The sequence below is a fragment of the Capricornis sumatraensis genome, chromosome 1, assembly GCF_032405125.1.
Source record: "Capricornis sumatraensis isolate serow.1 chromosome 1, serow.2, whole genome shotgun sequence".
Classification (NCBI taxonomy): Eukaryota; Metazoa; Chordata; class Mammalia; order Artiodactyla; family Bovidae; genus Capricornis; species Capricornis sumatraensis.
In genome coordinates, this window is record NC_091069.1 from 31,530,781 (window position 1) to 31,554,571 (window position 23,791).

At 34.1% G+C, this 23,791-nt stretch overlaps 1 protein-coding gene across 1 annotated transcript in view; it reads right to left on the bottom strand.

The window, feature by feature from the left end:
• ATAD2B (ATPase family AAA domain containing 2B) overlaps window positions 1-23,791 on the bottom strand; it is a 125,107-nt gene that overhangs the window by 59,474 nt on the left and 41,842 nt on the right. Inside the window, exons 10-17 of the mRNA XM_068974418.1 lie at window positions 21,723-21,834; window positions 21,299-21,414; window positions 19,649-19,823; window positions 15,370-15,458; window positions 12,029-12,188; window positions 10,723-10,813; window positions 3,427-3,738; window positions 994-1,129 (exon numbers count right to left, since the gene is read on the bottom strand). Coding sequence (XP_068830519.1) covers window positions 994-1,129; window positions 3,427-3,738; window positions 10,723-10,813; window positions 12,029-12,188; window positions 15,370-15,458; window positions 19,649-19,823; window positions 21,299-21,414; window positions 21,723-21,834 — 1,191 coding nt within the window. The remainder of the gene's footprint in view (window positions 1-993; window positions 1,130-3,426; window positions 3,739-10,722; window positions 10,814-12,028; window positions 12,189-15,369; window positions 15,459-19,648; window positions 19,824-21,298; window positions 21,415-21,722; window positions 21,835-23,791) is intronic.

Consider the following 23,791-nt stretch of genomic DNA (forward strand, 5'->3'; position numbering starts at 1 on the left):
GGTTTTCCCTTAATAAACAGATTTGTAAAATTACTAAAATAGTGTAAGAAAACTTCCCGGAGAGCATAAAAGAAAGGCTTTGCCAGTAGAAGACAAAAGTTTCTAACAGGATAGTTTGCCTTTAAAGAGTAAATTAAAGTGATTTAGTCTAATTTTAAAAACTGAAAAACAAGGAAGGGTTATCAATGCAAATAATCAAATTAACATTTCACCAAAATCTACATTAGAGAAACTTCATTAATGTTGAAGACTTAAATTCATTCAAAATCTCTCTAAAGAAACATTACTTAAAAAAATACACACAATGTCTTCTAATAAAAGTCCTATTAGACCTACCTGACTGGAGCATTATGGTTCTTCAACTATCCTGATAATTATGTAAATGCAAGCGATGATGCTGTTACTATATGAAAACTATTTAATCACTTACTTTAAAATTACATTAGCACTAAAATTGTTTACCTACTGAAGTGTATAGCAAAAGCTGCTTTACTATAAGTAAAGGTAAATAGAAAAAACATAATCTAAATTAGAATGTGTAAACTAATGAGGTTTTTGACAATCAGAAAGTTATTGATTTAATTACTAAGCAATTTCTAACTCAAAATCTCTAGTACCCTAGAGTCCTAAATTATCATGTGAAACTTATTACAATCAAAATACTCTAGATCACAGTAAATATTTCATTTCTGTTCAGTTGAAATGAAAAGCAAGAATACTGGGGACATGGATTGACTTCCTTCTACTCTACTTAAAAAAAAAAAAAAAAGAATCCCACAATCAGTTTAAGGAAAAATATCTTTAGTTGACCAATAAGCCAAATTACTACCACACAAAAACAAAAGCACAATATAAATTTTCCAGAATTATGTCCAAACAACAGAAAAAAAAAGTCCTTAAGGTTATAACCATAAGTAAAAATATACTGCAATTCTAACCATAAAGTAGTAAAAATCACTCTAGGTTGAAAGAAATTTGATATCTATTGCTTACATTGTAAAATGAAGGTAAGGTTTATGTACAGCAGCAGCTGATGACTGTTTCTTTGGTGATCCTGAGTGACAACTTGTCTCAAAAATTGATAAAGCATTCTCATCGTCACTGTCATCTAAAATCAAAGTTTCTATATCTGTTTTAAAAAGAACACAAAGATTATGAGGCTTTAGAAGTCATTTAATATTACTGACCTACCAAAGCTAAGGAAAACTGATTAAAAAAACAAGTGGCAGTAACAAGTTATCCATCAAATAACACAAACTGACCAGGCAAATTGACAAACTACAGTATTTTGAGTAAGTTATAAATGGAACCAATATAATTATTTCACCTTTACAGACTACTTAAGTATTATGAGATACATTTTTGGAGAATAACTACAAGAAGTCTGGAAAAGAAATGGCACTCTCATAAAGTTCTCACCTGCTTACTAAGAATCTCTAAGTTAATTTTTACCAAAACCAGTACATTTAATATAAAATGGTTTAATTAATAGAGTAATTGAAGTAGGGCCAGTTCTTACAAAAGCAACAAGGAATAAATTGACCTTTATTTTTCTCACACAGCATACACACACATATTTCAAGGAAAATCTAGTCTAGTTAAGAAGGGACTCAGGAATTTAGTGGCAAAAAAGCCAATCTTAGAAAACGCACTCATTCAAATAAAATTAGTCTCTTTATGGGTCTTAAGTTATTGCTCAATGAACAACTGGAACTAAAATTCCTATTGAGAGTGCCATACTTAAAAATTTACCTAGTCTACAACCTGAAGTATTATAGCTGTAATTCATACATACTTAACAAAAGTGTCAATTCATTCAACAAATGCTACATGTATAGGAGAAATGGGAGGAAATTAAAATGGACAGAAATCATATCCTTCCCCAAAGAAAACAAGGAAAAAAAGAAGTATGCTTTCTAAAATGAGATCACGAATTGTGCTGGCAGACAGAGCACAATTCAGTGGCTTTTAAAAGTCAAATATTGAACATGACTAATACTATAAAAATTAATCAAATAATTAAGTACAATTTGATTGATAATTCATATACAAGGACACTTACTAAGAAAAATATTAAAGACCAAAATAATCCAGAATAATATACCTAAATAACTAAAAAATATTATTAATAATCAAAGTGATTTATTCCTTCCACTGGCATATGAAGAAAAAAAAGGATCTAAAGCATACTTAATACTTATGGGGAAAAAAGCGGTAAGAATACATAGCTAATAATGTCATAAAAAATTTCTCAAATGGACATAAAGAAGTTATAATCTCTCAGAAGAGAAGGTAGATTTTTATGATTTTCTAAAGGCTACATAGTTTTTTAAATTTAAAATAATTAGGGAAAATATACAGATTCTAGATTACAAAAATCAGAGACAAGAAATGCACAGTTCATGGCAGAGGAGATGGCTCATACATAGTATCTATTCTCCTCATTTGACAAATTTAAGAAATCAAGTAATCAATGTGATATTTCAAGAGAATCTACCCTAAAAAATAAAGTTTCTGAAAAATATATTTATAACAGCAAAATTCATTGATTACTGATGATATTTACTCTATATAACAGTTATAATGTTAATATAATTCACTAACAATTTTCTATACAGTGAAAACTACATGCTAAACAAAAAAATTTAAGACAATTTTTAAAAATTACTGTCTTCAAAGTTCATGGGCTTTACTTTGATTAGCATACAAACCTAAAGTTTTCCTATAAATGAGTAACATTTTTTAAAGTAGCTTTCTATTTTTTTCTCAAATCCAAATACAATCATGAGGCCAGAATTCAAGACCATCTATAATCAGGTTCTACTTTACTCCCTCACTGATAAACTACACTCCATTAGCACACACTACGGAGTGCTGTGCCAGTAATAGCAATATGATGAGCTGAATCCAGAGGGACATTATAACAACATGGTTAAGAGCACTGCCTCTGGAGTTGGGCTCCCTGGGTTTGAGAAAGACCTAGAACTTACTAAGTGACCCTATATAAGTGAATATCTTCATTTTTGATAGAGTAAGAGTACCTACCCCACAGGATTGTTATGAGGATTAATAAATGACAATTTATATAAGCACTTTATAATAATAAGAGAAATGTAAACCAATACTATTACAGTCAACTTTCCTAAAGATGGTAACACTCCTACATTAAGATAGTCAGATAGTCCCAAGAGTGAATAAACAAAACAAATATTCAGAACAAATATCCATTCATTATTCTTATACACACTGAGTAGGCAACTACTGTATGCTAGGTCTAGAATACAGTGGCAAATGAAATAGATATATCTCCTATATTCATGGCAAATATAAAAGAGTAACACACAAATACTTTTATAGGGATATTCAATTTATTTACTTATGCCCATACTTATCATTTTAACAATATGAAAAGAGAATTTATACTACCTTCTTTCTTGTCACTCTGGCTAATCTCAGCATGAGGGAACACTTTTTGCAGGACGGCTAGGATGTTGTTGAAGCTTCTTTCCAGCAGTGGTTTTATGATGGGAGACAGTGCATGTCCCGAAGACATGACAGCACGCTGGGAAGCAGGCACAATATTCTGCATTGCATGGTAAAAATCTTGGGCGTTGAGCACGATTGAGGAAACATCTAGCTGCAGTTTATGACTGCTAGCATAGATCTGGGGATAGCGCCTCCGCAGGGCAATCAGGGCAGCTTCAGTGCACAGGGCCTTGATATCAGCTCCGCAATAGCCTAATGCACAAAAGGAAAAGGATAACAAAGGTAAGTCCAGTTTTCCAAGTACCAATTATATTTTGCAAATATGTACATCTTTATCCAAAACACTAATACTAAATCAGTTATTATGGGCAATTTTACTATCAAAATGAAAAATGACCCTTTAAAAACATTTAATAAAACCATTTATTTATTAACTAAAAATGCTTTGAATATGTTAACAAATACATAAACTAATGACATTAAAAGAAGTCATATATTTTTGTGCCAAAACCACTGATTATAATATACATCTTTCTTCAAGAAAGGTTTTAAGAAAAATAACGTTATATCAATCCTTCATCAATATTCCTAATCATCAGTTTAGTCCTTAAGGCATTAGTTTTCCATAAATTTTTCTAATATTACTAATTTCCAACATATATAATGGAGCAGTACAAAGTAGAATATATAAGCAGAAACTTCGAAATCAGAGCTATTCTACTACCAACTCTTGAGTGCAAGGTAGAAGCAAGTTAATATTTAAGTATCCCCAAAACTATAAAGTTGTAAGCATCTCTGATAATTCCAAACGTATTAAAAGGAATGAGAATTCTTCAATGTTTCACATTAATTTCCTTTTTATATTTACTTTTAGCTTAAAGTGATTGATAATCTAGTTCAAAGGGCTACAGAGACATGAGGCACCATCCATTACCCATATTTAAGTGATCATCAAGTTAAATAACTGATCGAGCTGCCAGTGAAGTCAGTCATTTGATTCATTTGAGCAACAAATACATAGAAAAATATATGAACTGTTAGGTCTTTAACACAAAACAAAGGAGAAAAACTCAAACTAGTCATGGTTGGTTTTTTACATTACCGATTAAATCTACATTTGGCCACCTTTGTCAATTACGCCAGCAGGGGGAACCACTCAAACAAGTTACAGAACATTAGTCCCTAAGCTCTTCCAGGAGTGTTATCAGATTTAGTTCATTTTATATCTTACAATGACCTTATAGAACACTTAAGTACTGAAATTAAAATGGTGATTAGACAGGAACACTAAAAGCAGAGAAGAAATAGTCCCAGGTTAACTGGCAGAAAAAGAACATTAAGGAACAAAACCATATAAATCAAACTGACTCACACATCTATAATAAACTATATCCCTATTATCAGTAAAGATCACCTTAATTAAGTCCTACACACAACAGAAAACTCTTTACCCTGCTCTCCTTTTTCCACAGCACTTATCACTTTATCATTTACCTAATATTTTTATTATGTGCCTTCTCCAACTAGAAAATGACCTCTAGATTATTTGTCTTGTTCACTAACTGTTTATCTATCTCAAATACCAAGAACAATGTCTGGCCTGGCATTCAATAGATATCCAATAATTTCCTGAGTGAAAGAATGAATGAAAAGAGAAAAGAGTAACAGCAAGGTTATAGTCTGGAAATATAAAACTGTTAAGTTACCATGTATTACAGGAAAGGGGGAATGATGAATCATATCTACTAGGCTTCTTTTTTTTTTCCCCCCAAGAAATTTAAGCTTTTTTAGTATTAAACCAACGTACTGGGAGTAAAATTTTCAACTAAAATTATTAAGTATTATATTATTAAAACAAACATTTATTAAGAGGTAGAGGAAAACTTACTATGTCCTATGAGAATTTAATTAAGAAAAGGATAAGCAGATGAAGCTTTGACATTGTCCCATGGCAGCAATCAATTTCCCAAAAATTCCTCAGAAAAAAACAAGTTTACTATTTAATTCAGTTCAGTCGCTCAGTAGTGTCATTGCAACCCCATGGGCTGCAGCACACCAGGCTTCCCTGTCCTTCACCAACTCCTGGAGCTTGCTCAAACTCATATCCATGGAGTCAGTGATGCCTTCCAACCATCTCGTCCTCTACCGTCCCCTTCTCCTCCCGCCTTCAGTCTTTGGCAGCATCAGAGTCTTTTCCAATGAGGCAGTTCTTCGCATCAGGTGGCCAAAGTATTGGAGGTTCAGCTTCAGCATCAGTCCTTCCAATGAATATTCAGTTCCTTTAGGATTGATTGGTTTGATCTCCTAGCAGTCCAAGGGACTCTCAAGAGTCTTCTCCAGCACCACAGTTCAAAAGCATCAATTCTTTGGCACTCAGCTTTCTTTATGGTCCAACTCTCACATCCATACATGATTATTGGATAAACCATAGCTTTGACTATATGAACCTTTGTAAGCAAAGTAATATCTCTGCTTTTTAATATGCTGTCTAGGTTGGTCATAGCTTTTCTTTCAAGGAGCAAGTGTCTTTTAATTTCATAGCTGCAGTCACCATCTGCAGTGATTTTGGAGCCCAAGAAAATAAAGTCTGTCACGGTTTCCATTGTTTCCCCATCTATTTGCAATGAAGTGATAGAACCAGATGCCATGATCTTTGTTTTTTGAATGTTGAGTTTTAAGCCAGTTTTTTCACTTTCCTCTTTCACTTTCACCAAGAGGCTCTTTAGTTCCTCTTCACTTTCTGCCATAAGGGTGGTCTGAGGTTATTGATATTTCTCCCAGCAATCTTGATTTCAGCTTGTGCTTCACCCAGCCCAGCATTTCACACGATGTACTCTGCATAGAAGTTAAATAAGCAGGGTGACAATATATTAGCCTTGACACACTCCTTTCCCAATTTGGAACCAGTCCGTTGTTCCATGTCCAGTTCTAACTGCTGCCTCTTGACCTGCATACAAGTTTCTCAGGAGGCAGGTAAGGTGGTCTATTCCCATCTCTTGAAGAATTTTCCACACTTTGTTGTGATCCACACAGTCAAAGACTTTAGTGTAGTCAATGAAGCAGAAATAGATGTTTTTCTGGAACTCTCTTGCTTTTTCGATGATCCAACGGATGTTGGCAATTTGATCTCTGGTTCCTCTGCCTTTTCTAAATCCAGCCTGAACATCTGGAAGTTCTCAGTTCACGTACTGTTGAAGCCTCATTTGGAGAATTTTGAGCATTACTTTACTAGCGTGTGAGATGAGTGCAATTGTGCGGTAGTTTGAGTATTCTTTGGCGTTGCCTGTCTTTGGGATTGGAATGAAAACTGACCTTTTCGGGTCCTGTGGCCACTGCTGAGTTTTCCAAATTTGCTGGCATATTGAGTGCAGTGCTTTCACAGCATCATCTTTTAGCATTTGAAATAGCTCAGTTGGAATTCCACAACCTCCACTAGCTTTGTTTATAGTGATGCTTCCTAAGGCATCACTTGACTTCACACTCCAGGATGTCTAGCTGTAAGTGAGTGATCACACCATCACTCTCTCATTTTATTTTCTACTTCTTAAAGAATGAACACCATCCCCCCAAAAAACTATCTTTTCCTGTTCCATACATATCTGTAACATTAGTTCAACAAAGTAACTGTAGAACACTAGCTCAGACATAAAGTTAATCGAACAATCCATTTCAGAGGAAGTAAAGAATAAACAACCACCTTCAAAAAATATAAACCACACTCCTTTTACTTCTTTAAAAGTATATACAGTTACTGAACATCCTATATGATCCAATTTTTAAGTGCTAAAAGTCTAAGTTAAAAAAGAAAAAAAATGCTCGTAACAATGCAGAACAGAAAAAAGTCACTAAAAGTTATTTTATACAGTAAATGTTGCCCATAACATTTGTGTGTGACATAATATGTTAATAATATAATTAGCAATCTACTGTTCATTTTTCTTAACTTATTAAAGATAACTTTAGAGTTTATCAACTAAAATAGATTCCATGTAAAGAAGTAAATTTTCTTCCCTAAATTATATGGTTGTTTTTATACTGACACATTTTATTAACAATACCAAAAATCACATTTGTTAATATCACCACACTATAGTCTCATCACTATAGTCTTTTAAGTGTTAGCAAGCTGTCAGCTCACAGTGACAAATATAAGTCATACAGCACCCTTTGAGAACTGCTGTGTGGCTTATAATCCATTTTGTTAAAAAAAAAAATTCTAATTTTTTTCTTGAAAGTTTGAATTTCATCATTAGTAATAAAGTTTTACTTGAAAAAAACAAATTTTCACATGGATTATCATAACCAATAGACTATAAATAACAGGATTTATTTTCATTATATTTGTTCATGAATGAGAATTACTAGTTTATATCTGTGGTTGTCAACCTTGACTAGTCTTCTGAATGAACAATGAAAATGAATCAAAAATAGGTTACCAACAAACTTAGTGAATCAGAATCACTAAGTGGTGGTTTAATATCATAAACCAGTAATATCATACCAGTCATTCTGATAAACAAAAAAATTGAGAACTACTGAGTTAATAATGTATTTTCCTTTTGTTTAGTCACTAAGTCATGTCTGACTCTTTTGCAACCCCATGGACTGTAGCAATACTTTATACACTTCCCTTACTAGACTCTAAAACATCATAACTAGGCTAAATAGGTTATATTAAGTGTGATCACATGTCCTGGTTTAGGCCGCTTGCCTAAACAGCATATTTTTTCACTCTCAAAGGGTCTTGGTTTAGAAAATAGATGATATGACTATTCTAGAAATACTGAAATATAGCCTCTTTTGAAAGTTAAAAGTTGGTATTAGAGAAAATATCAATATTCCTTCCATAAAGAATTCCATAACTATACCAGTTCTACCATTACAATTCTAATAGTCTGATAAACACACATATCTTAGACACGCACAAAGAAAGCGTTGTGAGTACTGTTAAGATGGAGATTTGTCTGAAAGACTGAAAGTATAAACTATTCAAAGAGGCTATAAACTAGGAAAGGCAATAAAATTTTATGAAGCTACTTTTTAAGTAAAATACCAAACAGTGAAGGTTCACAAGCTAAGATGCCTCATTGACAGATACCCTTTCATTGCTTAAACCTTCTTAGTGAAAATGAATAGACAAATATGATTAGATAGAAGATCTTCATTAACTTTAAGCTTCTACTATTTATGCACATGTTCTAGAAACCAAAATTACTTGAAGACTACTAAAAATCACACCTATGAAGCATGCAAACCTCCAAGTACTTGGGAATTCATTTCAAGATAAAAGTTACCAAATCCATAACCTCTAACAAAAGGTCAACTATGTTTTCGGTTCTTCATCAAAACCCTGCTTACTCTTTTGTTAGGCATAAATTTCACTCTACTGAACCCATACATGTTAAAACATCTTTGGGATACATAAGTGGTAACTTCATAATGAATTTAAAGTGTATTGCTATTTCATTCCTGTTTGAAGACTTGCATTTGATTTTTTTTAATGTGAATTGGTTTCTTAAATGAAATAAATGTCACAAACAAATTAGAAGTCAGTTAATTATAATTAATTATCATTTTTATGTCACTCTCCAGGAAGAAAATAGTATATATATATAAGCAGATTCTAAACCAGCAACGCCACCCCCAAAAAAGGCAAGAGAAGTTTTTCAGTCCTATAACAAAGTATTTCTTAAAATTTTTTTAACTTAAGAAACTGCCTAAAAGCTAAAATAAATAACCTGGTAAAATGAGAAGTAGTGGCCTTTGGAAATTAAAAAGAAAACTGAGAATCTAATATTTAGGATGACGAATTAAGAGTATATAATATTTCAGATGGTAGATAGGGTAATAAAAAGTAATTTTTAGATTACTCAGGGAATGTCCAAGATTATCTGAAGACTTCTGCTTATTTCAGTTAAGGATCATTCTGTGACAAATTCACAGACCAATCAACAAAGACTTTCCATTCTGATCTGTACTCTAACACAATATCATAAAAGTAGCAGGAAATAAAAGGGGTCAAATTTTCAAAAAGGGCAAAGACTGGATTTTGTACCAAATACCACCCTCTCCCATAAAGCAGCACAAGGCTTTGCAAAGGTCAAGCCAAATTTACATGAAATGGGTTTGGCGCATGCTCTCTTATACCAGGCAAAGCTTAAACTGGAGTAGTGCTGGAGAGATTTACGTTTTCTCCTCACCAGAAGATGTCGAGGTCTTTGTGGTTCAAAAGCTGAGGTATGCTGCTTCGGAGATGGAGGTCCCTGTGGATGAAGAGGATAATTCGGATGTAGCTAACTGAATGGACTAATGTTCTATTTAAGTTTTAATTATTTGATGGTGGACCACAATGATTTTTTAACTAAGTTGTTCTTTTTGGTTTTGGTAACTTTAAACTTTTCCCAAGTAGACTGCTGATTGTTAGTGGACTTATTAGGGGAACTTCTTCATAATACTTAAAAAATTCATGGAGAGACTTTTTTAATCTATATTTTTGAGAGAATGAGAGAAAAATAGACAAAAGACAGAAAAAGAATGAAAATACCTGCGTGTATATTCAGCTGCTTAATACTATATTCATTTTTATTTCAGACCTAATTAGTGCCAAACTCCTGAATTCTAAAACCTATGCATTCCGTCTCCTATGTATGCACATAAAATACTCTCACCGTATCCTTTTAGGGCAATAGTGTTCATTCACTCTGTAGAAGATCTTCTACTCTGTGAATAATTTAACATTAACTTGGAGAGTTTAACATTTAGGGAAATATAGCAGATGTCATTAAGTATTTTCTTTGAAGACTCCTCTCACTCAACTTCTTTCTACACCACCAGAATGAAGATGAGTCCATCATGTAATCTGTGAAGTAAAAGACTACAGTCCTGCCCTATACATGGATCTTTACCTCTTGTTTAAGCTTATTTTTCTTAGTAAAATTTCTGAAAGGGAACAGTTCCTAAAAGGAGACACTATAATAAGATTGGAAATCCAGCATTCAATGAAAGGCATGATTACTACGGAGCTTTGTTAATCGAAACACCTAATGGCAGCTAAAATTCTAATGTAGAAGTGTTCAAACTTCAAGTGAAATGTTTAAAATAATTTTTTACATTTGAAGGCAAAGCCATCTATTGCACAAAAATATAACTATACTCATTCACATTCCAAATATAACGGGAAAGGGAGGCTGAGCAGAACAAACAATGACAATCAAAAATTCAAATAGTAGCACTCACCAACACATTTTTCAGCCAATTCACCTAAAAAAGCATCTGACAATTTTGGATTCCAGTCCCTGGTATGGATCTGTAAAATGTGTTTTCTTGCCTAAGAAGAAAAGCACAGATAAATAAAATCTTGCCTAAGGAAAAAAATACAAATAAAATATCATCAACCCCAAAATGTATCAGATGGAACAAATTCATCAACTAACCATATCCCAGAAAAGCAACTGTTTATTTTAAAAGAAGCATAAACAGCTTGGCATCTGTGTTAACTCTGATTCCCATAATAACCCTGTGAGCTATGTAGTAGAGATCCTTGTTTCACAAACTAGGACATGTATTAGTCTGAGAGGTAAAAGAACTTGATCTAGGACTAGAACTCAAAACTAAATTTCACTTTCCTCCACATCATTTCTACCATCTGAAAATGTATAAACAAAAAACTTCAATGCATTATAATAACCATAACTTTTAAACAAACTATATATTTAGATTTCTCAGGTCCTTTTAGTTCTAATATGCATAAAGTGTCATTAGAATTTGAAGTTGAAGTTTTTGATTAAGTAAAAAGATATAATATACACTGTCATATAAGTTCATGAATGCTTTCACACTTAATACATAACAAGATAATCTCCATGAATAGTAACTGAATTCACTGAAAAAAACAAAGGTTTTAACAATTTTACCTTGATTTTTTTCTTTCAAAATAGCATTCTCTACCTTAAATCTAACTGTATAACACAATAAAAATTTTAACATCTTGGTCCCAAATTAAATTTCTTTTTCTCCCACAGTAAAAAAAGAAACACTTAAGTATAAGAATCCATAATCAGCTGAAAAGTCTCATCAGAATGTTTTTTTCACATTTGCCTTCTTTCAGGGGAAAAACAACACTTTCTAAAATTGAATGTCCTTATTGCCTCAATACTGCTACTTGAGTTTCTTAAGATTATGAAAAAGCAAATTATAACCAAGATAAAATTATTATTGGCTTGGTGAAGAATCTGGGATCTAGCACCAAGACAAAAAGAACTTGGAAGTTATCAGGATAAATTTTGCTCAAAAGTTGACAAAATCTGGAATCAGTAGCTATTGCTTCAATTCCAAGGTCTAAGCTGGCCATTCAGCTACCAAAAATAAACTAATGCTATAACAAATATTTTCTTTCATATATATAGGACTTGACATATGTGAGTTTGAGCAAGCTCTGGGAGATGGTGAAAAACAGGGAAGCCTGGTGTGTACACAACACACACACATACTTCATAATCAAATGAGAAATAAATCTTAGTATATTGAAAACAGAAACTGTTACCTTTTGATCCGGAAGGTTGAAAAGAAATTCTCTGTCAAAACGACCAGGTCTCCTAAGAGCAGGATCTATAGAATCAAGTCTATTTGTAGCACCAATAACAACAATTTCGCCCCTATTGTCTAATCCATCCATAAGAGCAAGGAGGGTTGACACTATAGAGCTGTAAGAAAATTTTAAAGAGGAAAGAAAGAAAAAGTTGCAAAACCTGCTGCTTATACTAACTTTTATCAGCCTTAAAGATTTTTATATCCATGATCAAAAGTGAAACTAAGTTCCAATTAACTTTCTCATATTGTTCTAAACAGGTTTAAGTCTTCTGAAGATATGGCTGACATATAATACACTGGATATGTTTAAAGAACACAAATTGCAGAATTTTGAGTATGTGAAACTATCACCATTAAGGAAAAAAGTAATATTTATCATGCTCCTCTTTGCACCCTTCGTAATCCATCCTCACTGCTCCTCCTTGACCTCTACCCAATCCCTTGGAAACTACTGATCCAAGTTCTGTCACTATACATTAGCTTGCATTACCTAAAATTTTATATAAATGGGATCACATGGTAAATACTTTTTTTCTTCTGGATTCATTCCCTCAGCTTGATTATTTGAAATTTATCACACTGTTGGTTTATTTTTGTTGTTGTTCAGTAGCTCAATCTTGTCTGACTCTTCGAGACCCCATGGACTGCAGCACATCAGGCTTCCCTGTTCTTCACCATCTCCTGGAGCTTGCTCAAACTCACATACATCAAGTCAGTGATGTCATCCAACCATCTCATTCTCTGTTGTCCCCTTCTCCTCCTGCCTTCAATCTTTCCCAGCATCAGGTTCTTATCTAACGAGTCAGCTCTTCGTATCAGGTGGCCAAAGTATTGAAGCTTCAGCTTCAAACATCAAATATTCAGGATTGATTTCCTTAGGATTGACTGGTTTGATCTCCTTGCAGTCCAAGGGACTCTCTAGAGTCTTCTCCCAGCACCACAGCCCAAAGGCATCAATTCTTCAGCAGTCAGCCTTTTATATTGTCCAGATCTGACATCCACACATGACTACTGGAAAAACCATAGCTTTGACTATAGGGACCTTTGTAGGCAAAGTAATGTCTCTGCTTTTTAATATGCTGTCTAGGTTGGTCATAGCTTTTCTTCCAGGGAGCAAGCATCTTTTAATTTTATGGCTGCAGTCACCATCTGCAATAATTTTGGAGCCCAAGAAACTAAAGTCTGTCACTGTTTCCATTGTTTCCCCATCTAGTTGCATGAAGTGATGGGACCAGATGCCATGATCTTTGTTTTCTGAATGTTGAGTTTTAAGCCAGTTTTTTCACTCTCCTCTTTTACCTTCATCAAGAGGCTCTTTAATTTCTCTTCGCTTTCTGCCATAAGGGTTGTATCATCTGCATATTTGAGGTTATTGATATTTGTCCCAGCAATCTTTATTCCACTTTCTGCTTCATCCAGCCTGGCATTTCACAAGATGTACTCTGCATACAAGTTAAATTAGCAGGGTGACAATATACAGCCTTGATGTACTCCTTTCCCAATTTAGAACCAGTCCATTGTTCTCATATCCAGTTCTAACTGTTGCTTCTTGACCTGCATACAGGTTTGTCAGGAGGCAGGTAAGGTGGTCTATTCCCATCTCTTGAAGAATTTTCCACAGTTTGTTGTGACCCACAGTCAAAGGCTTTGGCATAGTCAATAAAGCAGAAGTAGATGTTTTTCTGGAATTCTCTTGCTTTTTCCATGATCCAATGGATGTTGGCAATTTGATCTCTGGTTCCTCTGCCTTTTCTAAATCCAGCTTGAACATCTGGAGGTTCTTGGTTCACATACTTAGCTTGAAGGATTTTGAGCATTACTTTGCTAACATGTGAAATTGTTTGTTTAACAAGAGTTTATTCCTTTTCATTGCTAAAACAATATTCCATTTTATGATATATCCCAAATTGTTGATATACATGTTGATGAACATTTAGACTGTTTCCAATTTTTGGCTATTACCCAAAAATACTCTGAACATTCACATACAAGTTATGAAAATTTTCCCACAGGTTTTTTTCTAAAAGTTTTATACTTTAACCTCTTGAGCTTAAGCCTTTATCCTCTTAATCTTTAATGTTTACAAAATCTAAAACAACATCATATTTTGTATTCCTAAATACTGCTTTATCAATGTCTTTTTTATCATGGCCAATTATGCCAGAGGTTGGTTTCAATTTTATTTTTTTCAAAAAAGCAACTTTTTAATTTCTTGATTTCTGTATATCTTTGTTTACAGTTCATATACTATTAGTTTTAATTTTTATTTCACTAGTACCATAGATTATTTAGAATTAGAGCAATAGCTGTTGATAACAGATATAAAATTTTCTGCTTGTCTTTTTGTTATCTCTTACATTTTGTATATTACTAAACTTTGGAAATTAGTTGTGATTTAAGGCATAATATATGATAAGTTTTTATAAATGATGTTTAAAACTAGTGTTCATTCTATATTACCTTAAATAAGTATGCACGCAAGATCAGATTCATATAACACAGCTGCTCAAATAATCTACAGAGAATTTATTTTATGCTCCTTTATTCTATTAATTACCAAGAAGTACATGATCTCTTTCACAACGATGATCAGTTTGACTCTTTCTTTGCAGTTCTGTCAATTTTTGTTTTATACATTTTGAAATATAGTAATTAGGGAATTACAGATTTTAAACAGTTACATCTTTTAATAAGTTGAAGCTTTTATCATTATAAGGGGGTCCTCTTTATATTTATAATAATGCTTTCCATCTTACAGACAATTTTGCCTAATATAGCAATAGTAGCTTTCTGTTAGTATTTACTTGATAAATTTTGCACCATTTATGAATTTGATTATTTCAGGCATTTTATATAAATGAAGGTTCCAAATGGTGGGGGAAAGGCAAGCAAAAGCTTAGTCACAAATATTCACAGGGACAAGAGAAACAAAAATATATTTTAGGAAATAAAATATTATAAAAACATTACAGCTATGACGAAAATTAGAAGCTCACAAATTTAAGCAGCTCAATTCAGAATAGGAAAATCCTACCTACAAACATCAGAGGACAGAGGAGCCTGGCAGGTAATAGACCATAGGGTCACAAAGAGTTAGACACAACAGAGTGACTGAGCACACACATGTGCATACACACGCACACACACACACTCATGCACACACATGTTATAAGAAAAAAGTCTTCCTCAAGGAAACAGTTCGCATCTTACAAGCCTCACAGCACTAATTCAAGGGTTAAGTCTTAGTACTATGTCAACATATGAACTCAACATAATCAGATTAGGAAATATTACCTGTGGATCTGATCTTGCCTGCTAGAGCGCACTGGAGCTAATCCATCTATTTCATCAAAAAATATTATAGAAGGTCTCATCAAATATGCCTAGGATAAAAAGAAAGCAAGTATTGTATCAGTTTTCATTTTTAATTTAATTACTATGTTTTTTAATAAGTAACAGAAGTAAATAGGTAATATAAGCAAATGGTATAACATGCAGCAGGTAAGAAAGATTATAGAGGAAAAAGAAAAGCTCCTATCTTCTCAGTCTCCAATCACAAGGTAGTGATTAAAGTTACCTACCCAGTAGGTAACTACTGTTTTCAATGTGTTTATTCTGCCATACATGTCATTTACACACATGCACATACATGTATTTTTAACATACTATTTTATTAAACACATTTGAACACACTATTCATATTGCTTTTATCATATAACACAGACTATTTTATGTGAATGACATTTTAATTAGCTTTCATGTAAGGATATAAGAAAAGCATTCCTATAAATTCTAATATAATTTAAGAAAAAGCAAGGTCATTCTATGAAAACTTAAAGCAAAAGGAAGGTGAAGAATCTAAACCTGAAGAAATTAATACCAACAAAGAATGACAATAATTTTAGAGAGAGGTTTGGCTTAAAATGTCCAGGAGGACTGGAGAGGGCTCACTGGACCCCAATCCTTGAAGCTAGATCACTGGATTCAAATCATACGTGCACAGGATAGGGAGGGTGAATTACAAGGATTCATGGAGTGGCATCAGATGACCAAGAACATAGGAGTGGATTCCTGCCCCAACCCATCCACATTCATGTGGATTTTTTAAATTCAACTTGATTGGCTATTCTGAAGATTTTTTTCCCCTATTTTTGATGACTGGAGCCCTAAAGACACACAATGGAATTGTGTTTTGCATTTTTTGGTAAAAGGAACAAAGTGAGGACCTGGAAATACACACTGGAGCAATCTTCTGGGAAGGATTCAGCATGAGTAGATGGTAAACTTTAAAAGTGAAAGTGGGAGTTTGTTTAAAACAATAAATCACTAAGTCATTTCTAGGGCTTCCCTGGTGGTTCAGAGGTCAAGAATCTGCCTGCAATTCAAGAGACACGTTCAATCCCTGAATAAGGAAGCTCTCCTGGAGGGAAATGGTAACGCACTCCAGTATTCTTGCCTGGGAAATCCCATTGACAGAGAAGTCTAGCAGGTTATAGTCTATGGGGTCACAAAGAGTCAGATATGACTTAGCAACTAAAACAACAACAAAAGTCACTTCTAAGTTTAAAGAATACAAAATTGGGGTTGAAGATTAAGTAGTTTTGCAACTGGCTATGCCATTTTTCCTCTGAAAAAACTATATTTTAAAAACTAAAAATCATAGTCAAGGTAATAGAAGAAGTACTTTCTTCTGACCAAGAGGTAGCAGACAAGTTTACAGACACCATTAAGAAAACCACTGATGAGAAAGAGTATCTGTCTGAACAGGTTTTTAATGCAGACAACAGTGCCCCATTCACATTTATTAGTAAAGAAGAGAAATGAGCACCAGGATTTGTTTCTTTGTTATCAACACATGAATCGTGATACCTAATAAATATGAATTTCTTTTTCATATTATTTTTTCATTTTTGATGTATACTATAGTATGTATAACATCTACAGTATTTTGTATTATAGAAGACAACACTGACATAGGTTGAGAGAGAATTCAACTTATATTCAGGCAATGTAAAACTTTGGTTTTGGTAAATATAGTACAGTATTGCAAATCTCATGATTTTTCTTAACATTTTCTTCTCTCTAGCTTACTTTACTGTAAGAATGCAGAATATAATACATAATACAAAATATGCATGTTACCTGTTTATATTATTGGTAAGGCTTCCTATCAACATTAGGCAGTTAGTAGTTAAGTTTGGGGGGAGTCAAAAATTATACGCCAATTTTCAACCGCATGGAAGTTGGTGCCCCTAACCCCTGTATGGTTCAAGAGTCAACTATACACACTTCCTTTCAGGAAAAATTTACATTAATCCAATTAGATAGGCATTATTTACTCCATTTTATAGAAGAGGCAATAAGGATCAGATGCTTTCAGTTACTTAAAGTTATATACTTAATAGGGCTTCCCTGGGGGCTCAAATGGAAAAGAATCTGCCTGCAATGCAGGAGACCCATGTTCAATCCCTGGGTCAGGAAGATCCCCTAGAAAAGGGAATGGCTACCCACTCCAGTATTCCTGCCTGGAGAATTCTATGGACAGAGGAGCCTGGTGGGCTATGGTCCATGGAGTCACAAAGAATCAGACATGACTGAGAGACTAACACTTTCACCTTCACATATACTTAATAGTAAAGTCAGATATGAACTAACATTTTTCTGACACCAAAGGCCAAACTCTTAGCCAATACATTGTATAGTCAACCCTCAGTATCTGCTGGGGGGGCGTTGGTTCCAAGGCTCCCCAGAGATACCAAAATACAAGGATAGTTAAGTTCCTTATATGAAATAGCATAGTACTATCAGCCCTATATATTGACAAATTCCACATCTGTGAACTCAACCAATATGAGATTAAATTGTTGCCTGAATCTGTGGATGCAGAACCGGCAGATATGGAAGGCCAACTGCACCTCCTTCATCTCATTTAGAGTACAGATTATATCCTTAATTTAGGAATGTAGATTCTTGTCATTTAAAAAGACATATAATGACTACAAGCAGTTTTTTAAAAAAAGAAAGAAAACATTTCAAATCTATTGCCCACAAAGAAACAGAAATGAAACACGAATAAAGTAAATACAGATTTAAAAAGCAGCATGGAGACTCCCTGGTGGTCCAGTGGTTAAGATTTCACTTTCCAATGAAGGGGGTGTGGCTTTTATCCCTGGTAAGGGAGTTAAAGATCCCGCATGTCTCGCAGCCAAAATAACCAAAACATAAAACAAAAGCAATACTATAAAAAGCAGCATGATTTACGCTATGGTTTTTAATAAAACCAAGAAACATTCCTACACCCAGTATCAAGTTGCAAAAAGTATAACACTGTCAAAAACTTAAAATTAAGTCATGAGACAATTTTCCAGTATTCCCTAAGCTGCTGCTGCTACTGCTAAGTCGCTTCAGTCATGTCCGACTCTGTGTGACCCCATAGACGGCAGCCCACCAAGCTCCCCCATCCCTGGGATTCTCTAGGTAAGAACACTGGAGTGGGTTGCCATTTCCTTCTCCAATGCATGAAAGTGAAAAGTCAAAGTGAAGTCGCTCAGTCGTGTCCGACTCTTCGCAACCCCATGGACTGCAGCCTACCAGGCTCCTCTGTCCATGGGATTTTCTAGGCAAGAGTACTGGAGTGGGGTGCCATTGCCCTCTCCAATACCCAAGCTGATTCTCCCCAAATCCACCAATGTTATTTTACATTATTTTCTAATTATTATGAAATCCTCTTGAAACATGAAGACTGCATATGTTTGACTTCTCAATAGACACTGAACACCTTGAAGTTAACAATTTTACTTTATCCCTCTATCTAGACCCACTATCTAGAACATAGCAGTCTTTAACATGGATACCAATAGCAACTAAAAATAATATTTGAAATACTTTACCAATTAGGTAGAACTTTGATACACATCAACTCAGTAATGGGTATTCAACAAATGCTTGCTCTAAGCATTTTTAAAGTGTCATGTGAATCTCCTTAGACATAACAAGATACAAGTTGCATTACAATGTATGAATGACTTCCTTCAGTATCCCAAATAATTAAAAAGTGAATTTATATCAGGACTAATTTTTATAAGTATTAGGAAATGGTATTCTAAAAGTTAGTTATAAATAAAGATAGCCCAAATGATATTCACTTACCTTACTCAGTCTTTTAAAAGCATTCATTTAATACTGAATTCTTCTAGCATATTTGTAACTCATGAAAATAACTAATATACTGCTTTGTGATATTTCTTGCACAGATATTTAACTTTCTATGCTTGTTCTAGTCCCTCCGTTAAATTATAATCTATATGGGATATCTAGGGATCTTAAAAGCACTTAACATGGTATTTATTATATGTCAAGTTGCCACCTCAATAAATATTTTGTAAATCATCTTAAATTAGTACTAGTGAAACTGCTATTAAATACCTCTAAGACATACAAATTCTAATTACTGATCCTAATTTTAACATACTGATTGGTAAATATGACTTGTTATGAACAGTTTGTATAATATTTGTAGACCAAGTATATTAAGTATTAAGAAGATATTCTCACATTAGTTGACGTCACTTACCTGATCAAAAAGAAGCCTAAGCTGCCGCTCAGATTCACCAACCCACTTACTCAGACAATCCGCTCCTTTTCGCATAAAAAAAGCCACCTTTTTGTCTCCCTGACTGCACTCATTAGCTAATGCTCTGGCGACCAAGGTTTTACCTGTGCCAGGAGGACCATAAAACAAACAGCCTCTAGAGGAACAGAGAGTCAATAAAAGTAAATTAGTGTTACCATTAGCATTAATAATCAATTTAAAAGTATGCACCTCCCGTATAAGTTTGAATTAATGTATATTGATTATTATTAGACACCAACAAAGCCTTTTGTAGTCCACAGACAAAAGTCTCACTTCGCTGAGAATTTTCAAGGATATTCTCAAACAATCAAGCTTCAGGATGCAAGAAATAGCTCAATCAGGGTACACAGTAATTTGGCAAAATATTAAAGGCATTTGCCCTGTGACCCAGAAATTTCACATTTTTTACAAAATCATGTAGAAATACTCAAAAGAATGTTATAGACTTTCTTACAAAGTCTAAATGCTCTCTATTAGTAAGGGACAAATACACCACTATATTTATAAATTAAACACTAGTATGATGTCAAATAGAATAATACACACAATATTTATTAACATGAGGTATCTATATTATAGAGTGAAAAATAAAGTTACATAGGGGCATTATTGAGTAATCTCATTTATATTAAATGTTTAAATGCACACAATACAGGCAAAATCATAAACTTAATATATGTATATATATATATAAAAGAAAGTTATAAAGAATATAAAAATTGTTCATCTCTAAAGAGGAGGATTACTTTTAGCTTATAACACATTTTGTTTATAACTCCATTATTTAAAGTTTATTAATGGTTTCTGTTAAATTTACTATTTTTTAATAGTAACTGAATTCAATGAATATGATTAATATTGATCATATTCATTGGATCATATCACATAAAAAGTAAATAAATTTTATTATGATTCATAAGAGCCACTGTAGAATTACAGGCCAACATTTAACTCACTCAAATAGAAGATGACTCTTTAAAAGATTTTTTACATCCTTAAAAGCATGAATAACAAATTAGAACCAAATCTCTTAAATAAAAAAGGATATTTAGCAGTTTAAATTGAAGTCTATGTGTACATCTTCAGAATATTTTATTCTACCCAATTTCCTCTGACATAATTTCTGTCTTTTCTAATAGTTAACTAGCTAACCACCTCATGATCAGACACAATTAATCTGATCATAAAAATAAATTATCAAGTTTACCATTTCAAAAATACCACATCACTGAGTCAAAGAAACACTTCACTGAAACTGTGCTTTCAAAGACTAAACAACATATAGTATCAAACTCAATGCTATTAGGAGACCAAATTAAGGAAAATCTAGTTGGGCAATCCACTTGTATATTCAAGGCCTGCATAAAGAATCTCTCATCCTACCTCTGAGTCTTAAACGCTGAAATATAAACTTCAAGTACCACAGCTTTTGAGCTCTAAAAAATAAACTTTCATTCCTAATTCTCATTGATAGAACATATCAAATAAATATACATGAAACATTTATAAATAATATTTAGATTTATAATTACTTACTAATTGAAATTTGATAAATTAACAATAACAAAATAAACATCTAGCATTACTAACCTTGGAGGCTGAATTTTAAATTTTTCAAAAATTTCTGGATACAAAAGTGGGAATACCACCATTTCCTTTAGTGCATGAATATGATGACTCAATCCACCTATGCTATCAAACCGCACCTTGGAAAGAAGGGGAAATGTTTAGTACAAAATAATCTTAATTGTATATAGGTTTCTTTTTAATTTATGAGATAATGATTGCAAAATACATGACTTCAGCAGGAACTGAAGTTTAAATATAAAGTTCATATATAAACAGAATTCAAAAAATTATACTTTAGGGAATCCCTTGGCAGTATGGTGGTTAGGACGCCACACTTCCACTGCAGGGAGCACGGATTCAATCCTTGATGGGGGAACTAAGACCCCACAAGCTGCGTGACAAAAAAAAAAAGAGGTATTTCTAGAAAACCATTTACAAAACTTACTGATTTATCAATATTCATTGGATCAACATCAGCCAAGCTTGCGCCCACTTTAACACGTTCTCGGAGAATACCACCAGCTAAATCTTCTGCTCTTAAGTTCATAGGCAAACACCTGAAATTCATAAAAATTTAAGTAGACAGCATTAAAAAGTTACCTGTTTTTAATATCATAAACAAGTTTTAAAGCTTTGACACATTTTTAAATTTTTTTTATTGAAGGATAATTGCTTTACAGAATTTTGTTGTTTTCTGTCAAACCTCAACATCAATCAGCGAACAGTTCAGTTCAGTTCAGTTCAGTCGCTCAGTCGTGTCCGACTCTTTACGACCCCATGAATTGCAGCACGCCAGGCCTCCCTGTCCATCACCAACTCCCGGAGTTCACTCAGACTCACGTCCATTGAGTCAGTGATCCCATCCAGCCATCTCATCCTCTGTCATCCCCTTCTTCTCCTGCCCCCAATCCCTCCCAGCCTCAGAGTCTTTTCCAATGAGTCAACTCTTCGCATGAGGTGGCCAAAGTACCGGAGTTTCAGCTTTAGCATCATTCCTTCCAAAGAAATCTCAGGGCTGATCTTCAGAATGGACTGGTTGGATCTCCTTGCAGTCCAAGGGACTCAAGAGTCTTCTCCAACACCACAGTTCAAAAGCATCAGTTCTTCGGTGCTCAGCCTTCTTCACAGTCCTACCAACTTTCACATCCATACGTGACTACTGAAAAACCACAGCCTTGACTAGACGGACCTTAGTCGGCAAAGTAATGTCTCTGCTTTGGAATATGCTATCTAGATTGGTCATAACTTTTCTTCCAAGGAGTAAGTGTCTTTTAATTTCATGGCTCTAATCACCATCTGCAGTGATTTTGGAGCCCAAAAAAATAAAGTCTGACACTGTTTCCACTGTTTTCCCATCTATTTCCCATGGAGTGATGGGACCGGATGCCATGATCTTCGTTTTCTGAATGGTGAGCATTAAGCCAACTTTTTTACGCTTCTGTTTTACTTTCATCAAGAGGCTTTTTAGTTCCTCTTCACTTTCTGCCATAAGGGTGGTGTCATCTGCATATCTGAGGTTATTGATATTTCTCCTGGCAATCTTAATCCAGCTTGTGTTTCTTCCAGCCCAGTGTTTCTCATGATGTACTCTGCATATAAGTTAAATAAGCAGGGTGACAATATACAGCCTTAACGTACTCCTTTCCCTATTTGGAACAAGTCTGTTGTTCCATGTCCAGTTCTAACTGTTGCTTCGTGGCCTGGATACAGATTTCTCAAGAGGCAGGTCAGGTTGTCTGGTATTCCCATCTCTTTCAGAATTTTCCACAGTTTATTGTGATCCACACAGTCAAAGGCTTTGGCATAGTCAATAAAGCAGAAATAGATGTTTTCCTGGAACTCTCTTGCTTTTTCCATGATCCAGTGGATGTTGGCAATTTGATCTCTGGGTTCCTCTGCCTTTTCTAAAACCAGCTTGAACATCAGGAAGTTCACGGTTCACGTATTGCTGAAGCCTGGCTTGGAGAATTTTGAGCATTACTTTACTAGCGTGTGAGATGAGTGCAATTGTGCAGTAGTTTGAGCATTCTTTGGCATTGCCTTTCTTTGGGGTTGGAATCAAAACTGACCTTTTCCAGTCCTGTGGCCACTGCTGCATTTTCCAAATTTGCTGGCATATTGAGTGCAGCACTTTCACAGCATCATCTTTCAGGATTTGAAATAGCTCAGCTGGAATTCCATCACCTCCACTAGCTTTGTTCGTAGTGGTGCTTTGTAAGGCCCACTTGACTTCACATTCCAGAATGTCTGGCTCTAGATGAATGATCACACCATCGTGATTATCCGGGTCGTGAAGATCCTTTTTGTACAGTTCTGTGTATTCTTGCCATCTCTTCTTAATATCTTCTGCTTCTGTTAGGTCCATACCATTTCTGTCCTTTATCGAGCCCATCTTCGCATGAAATGTTCTCTTGGTATCTCTAATTTCCTTGAAGAGATCTCTAGTCTTTCCCATTCTGTTCTTTTCCTCTATTTCTTTGCATTGATCGCTGAAGAAGGCTTTCTTATATCTTC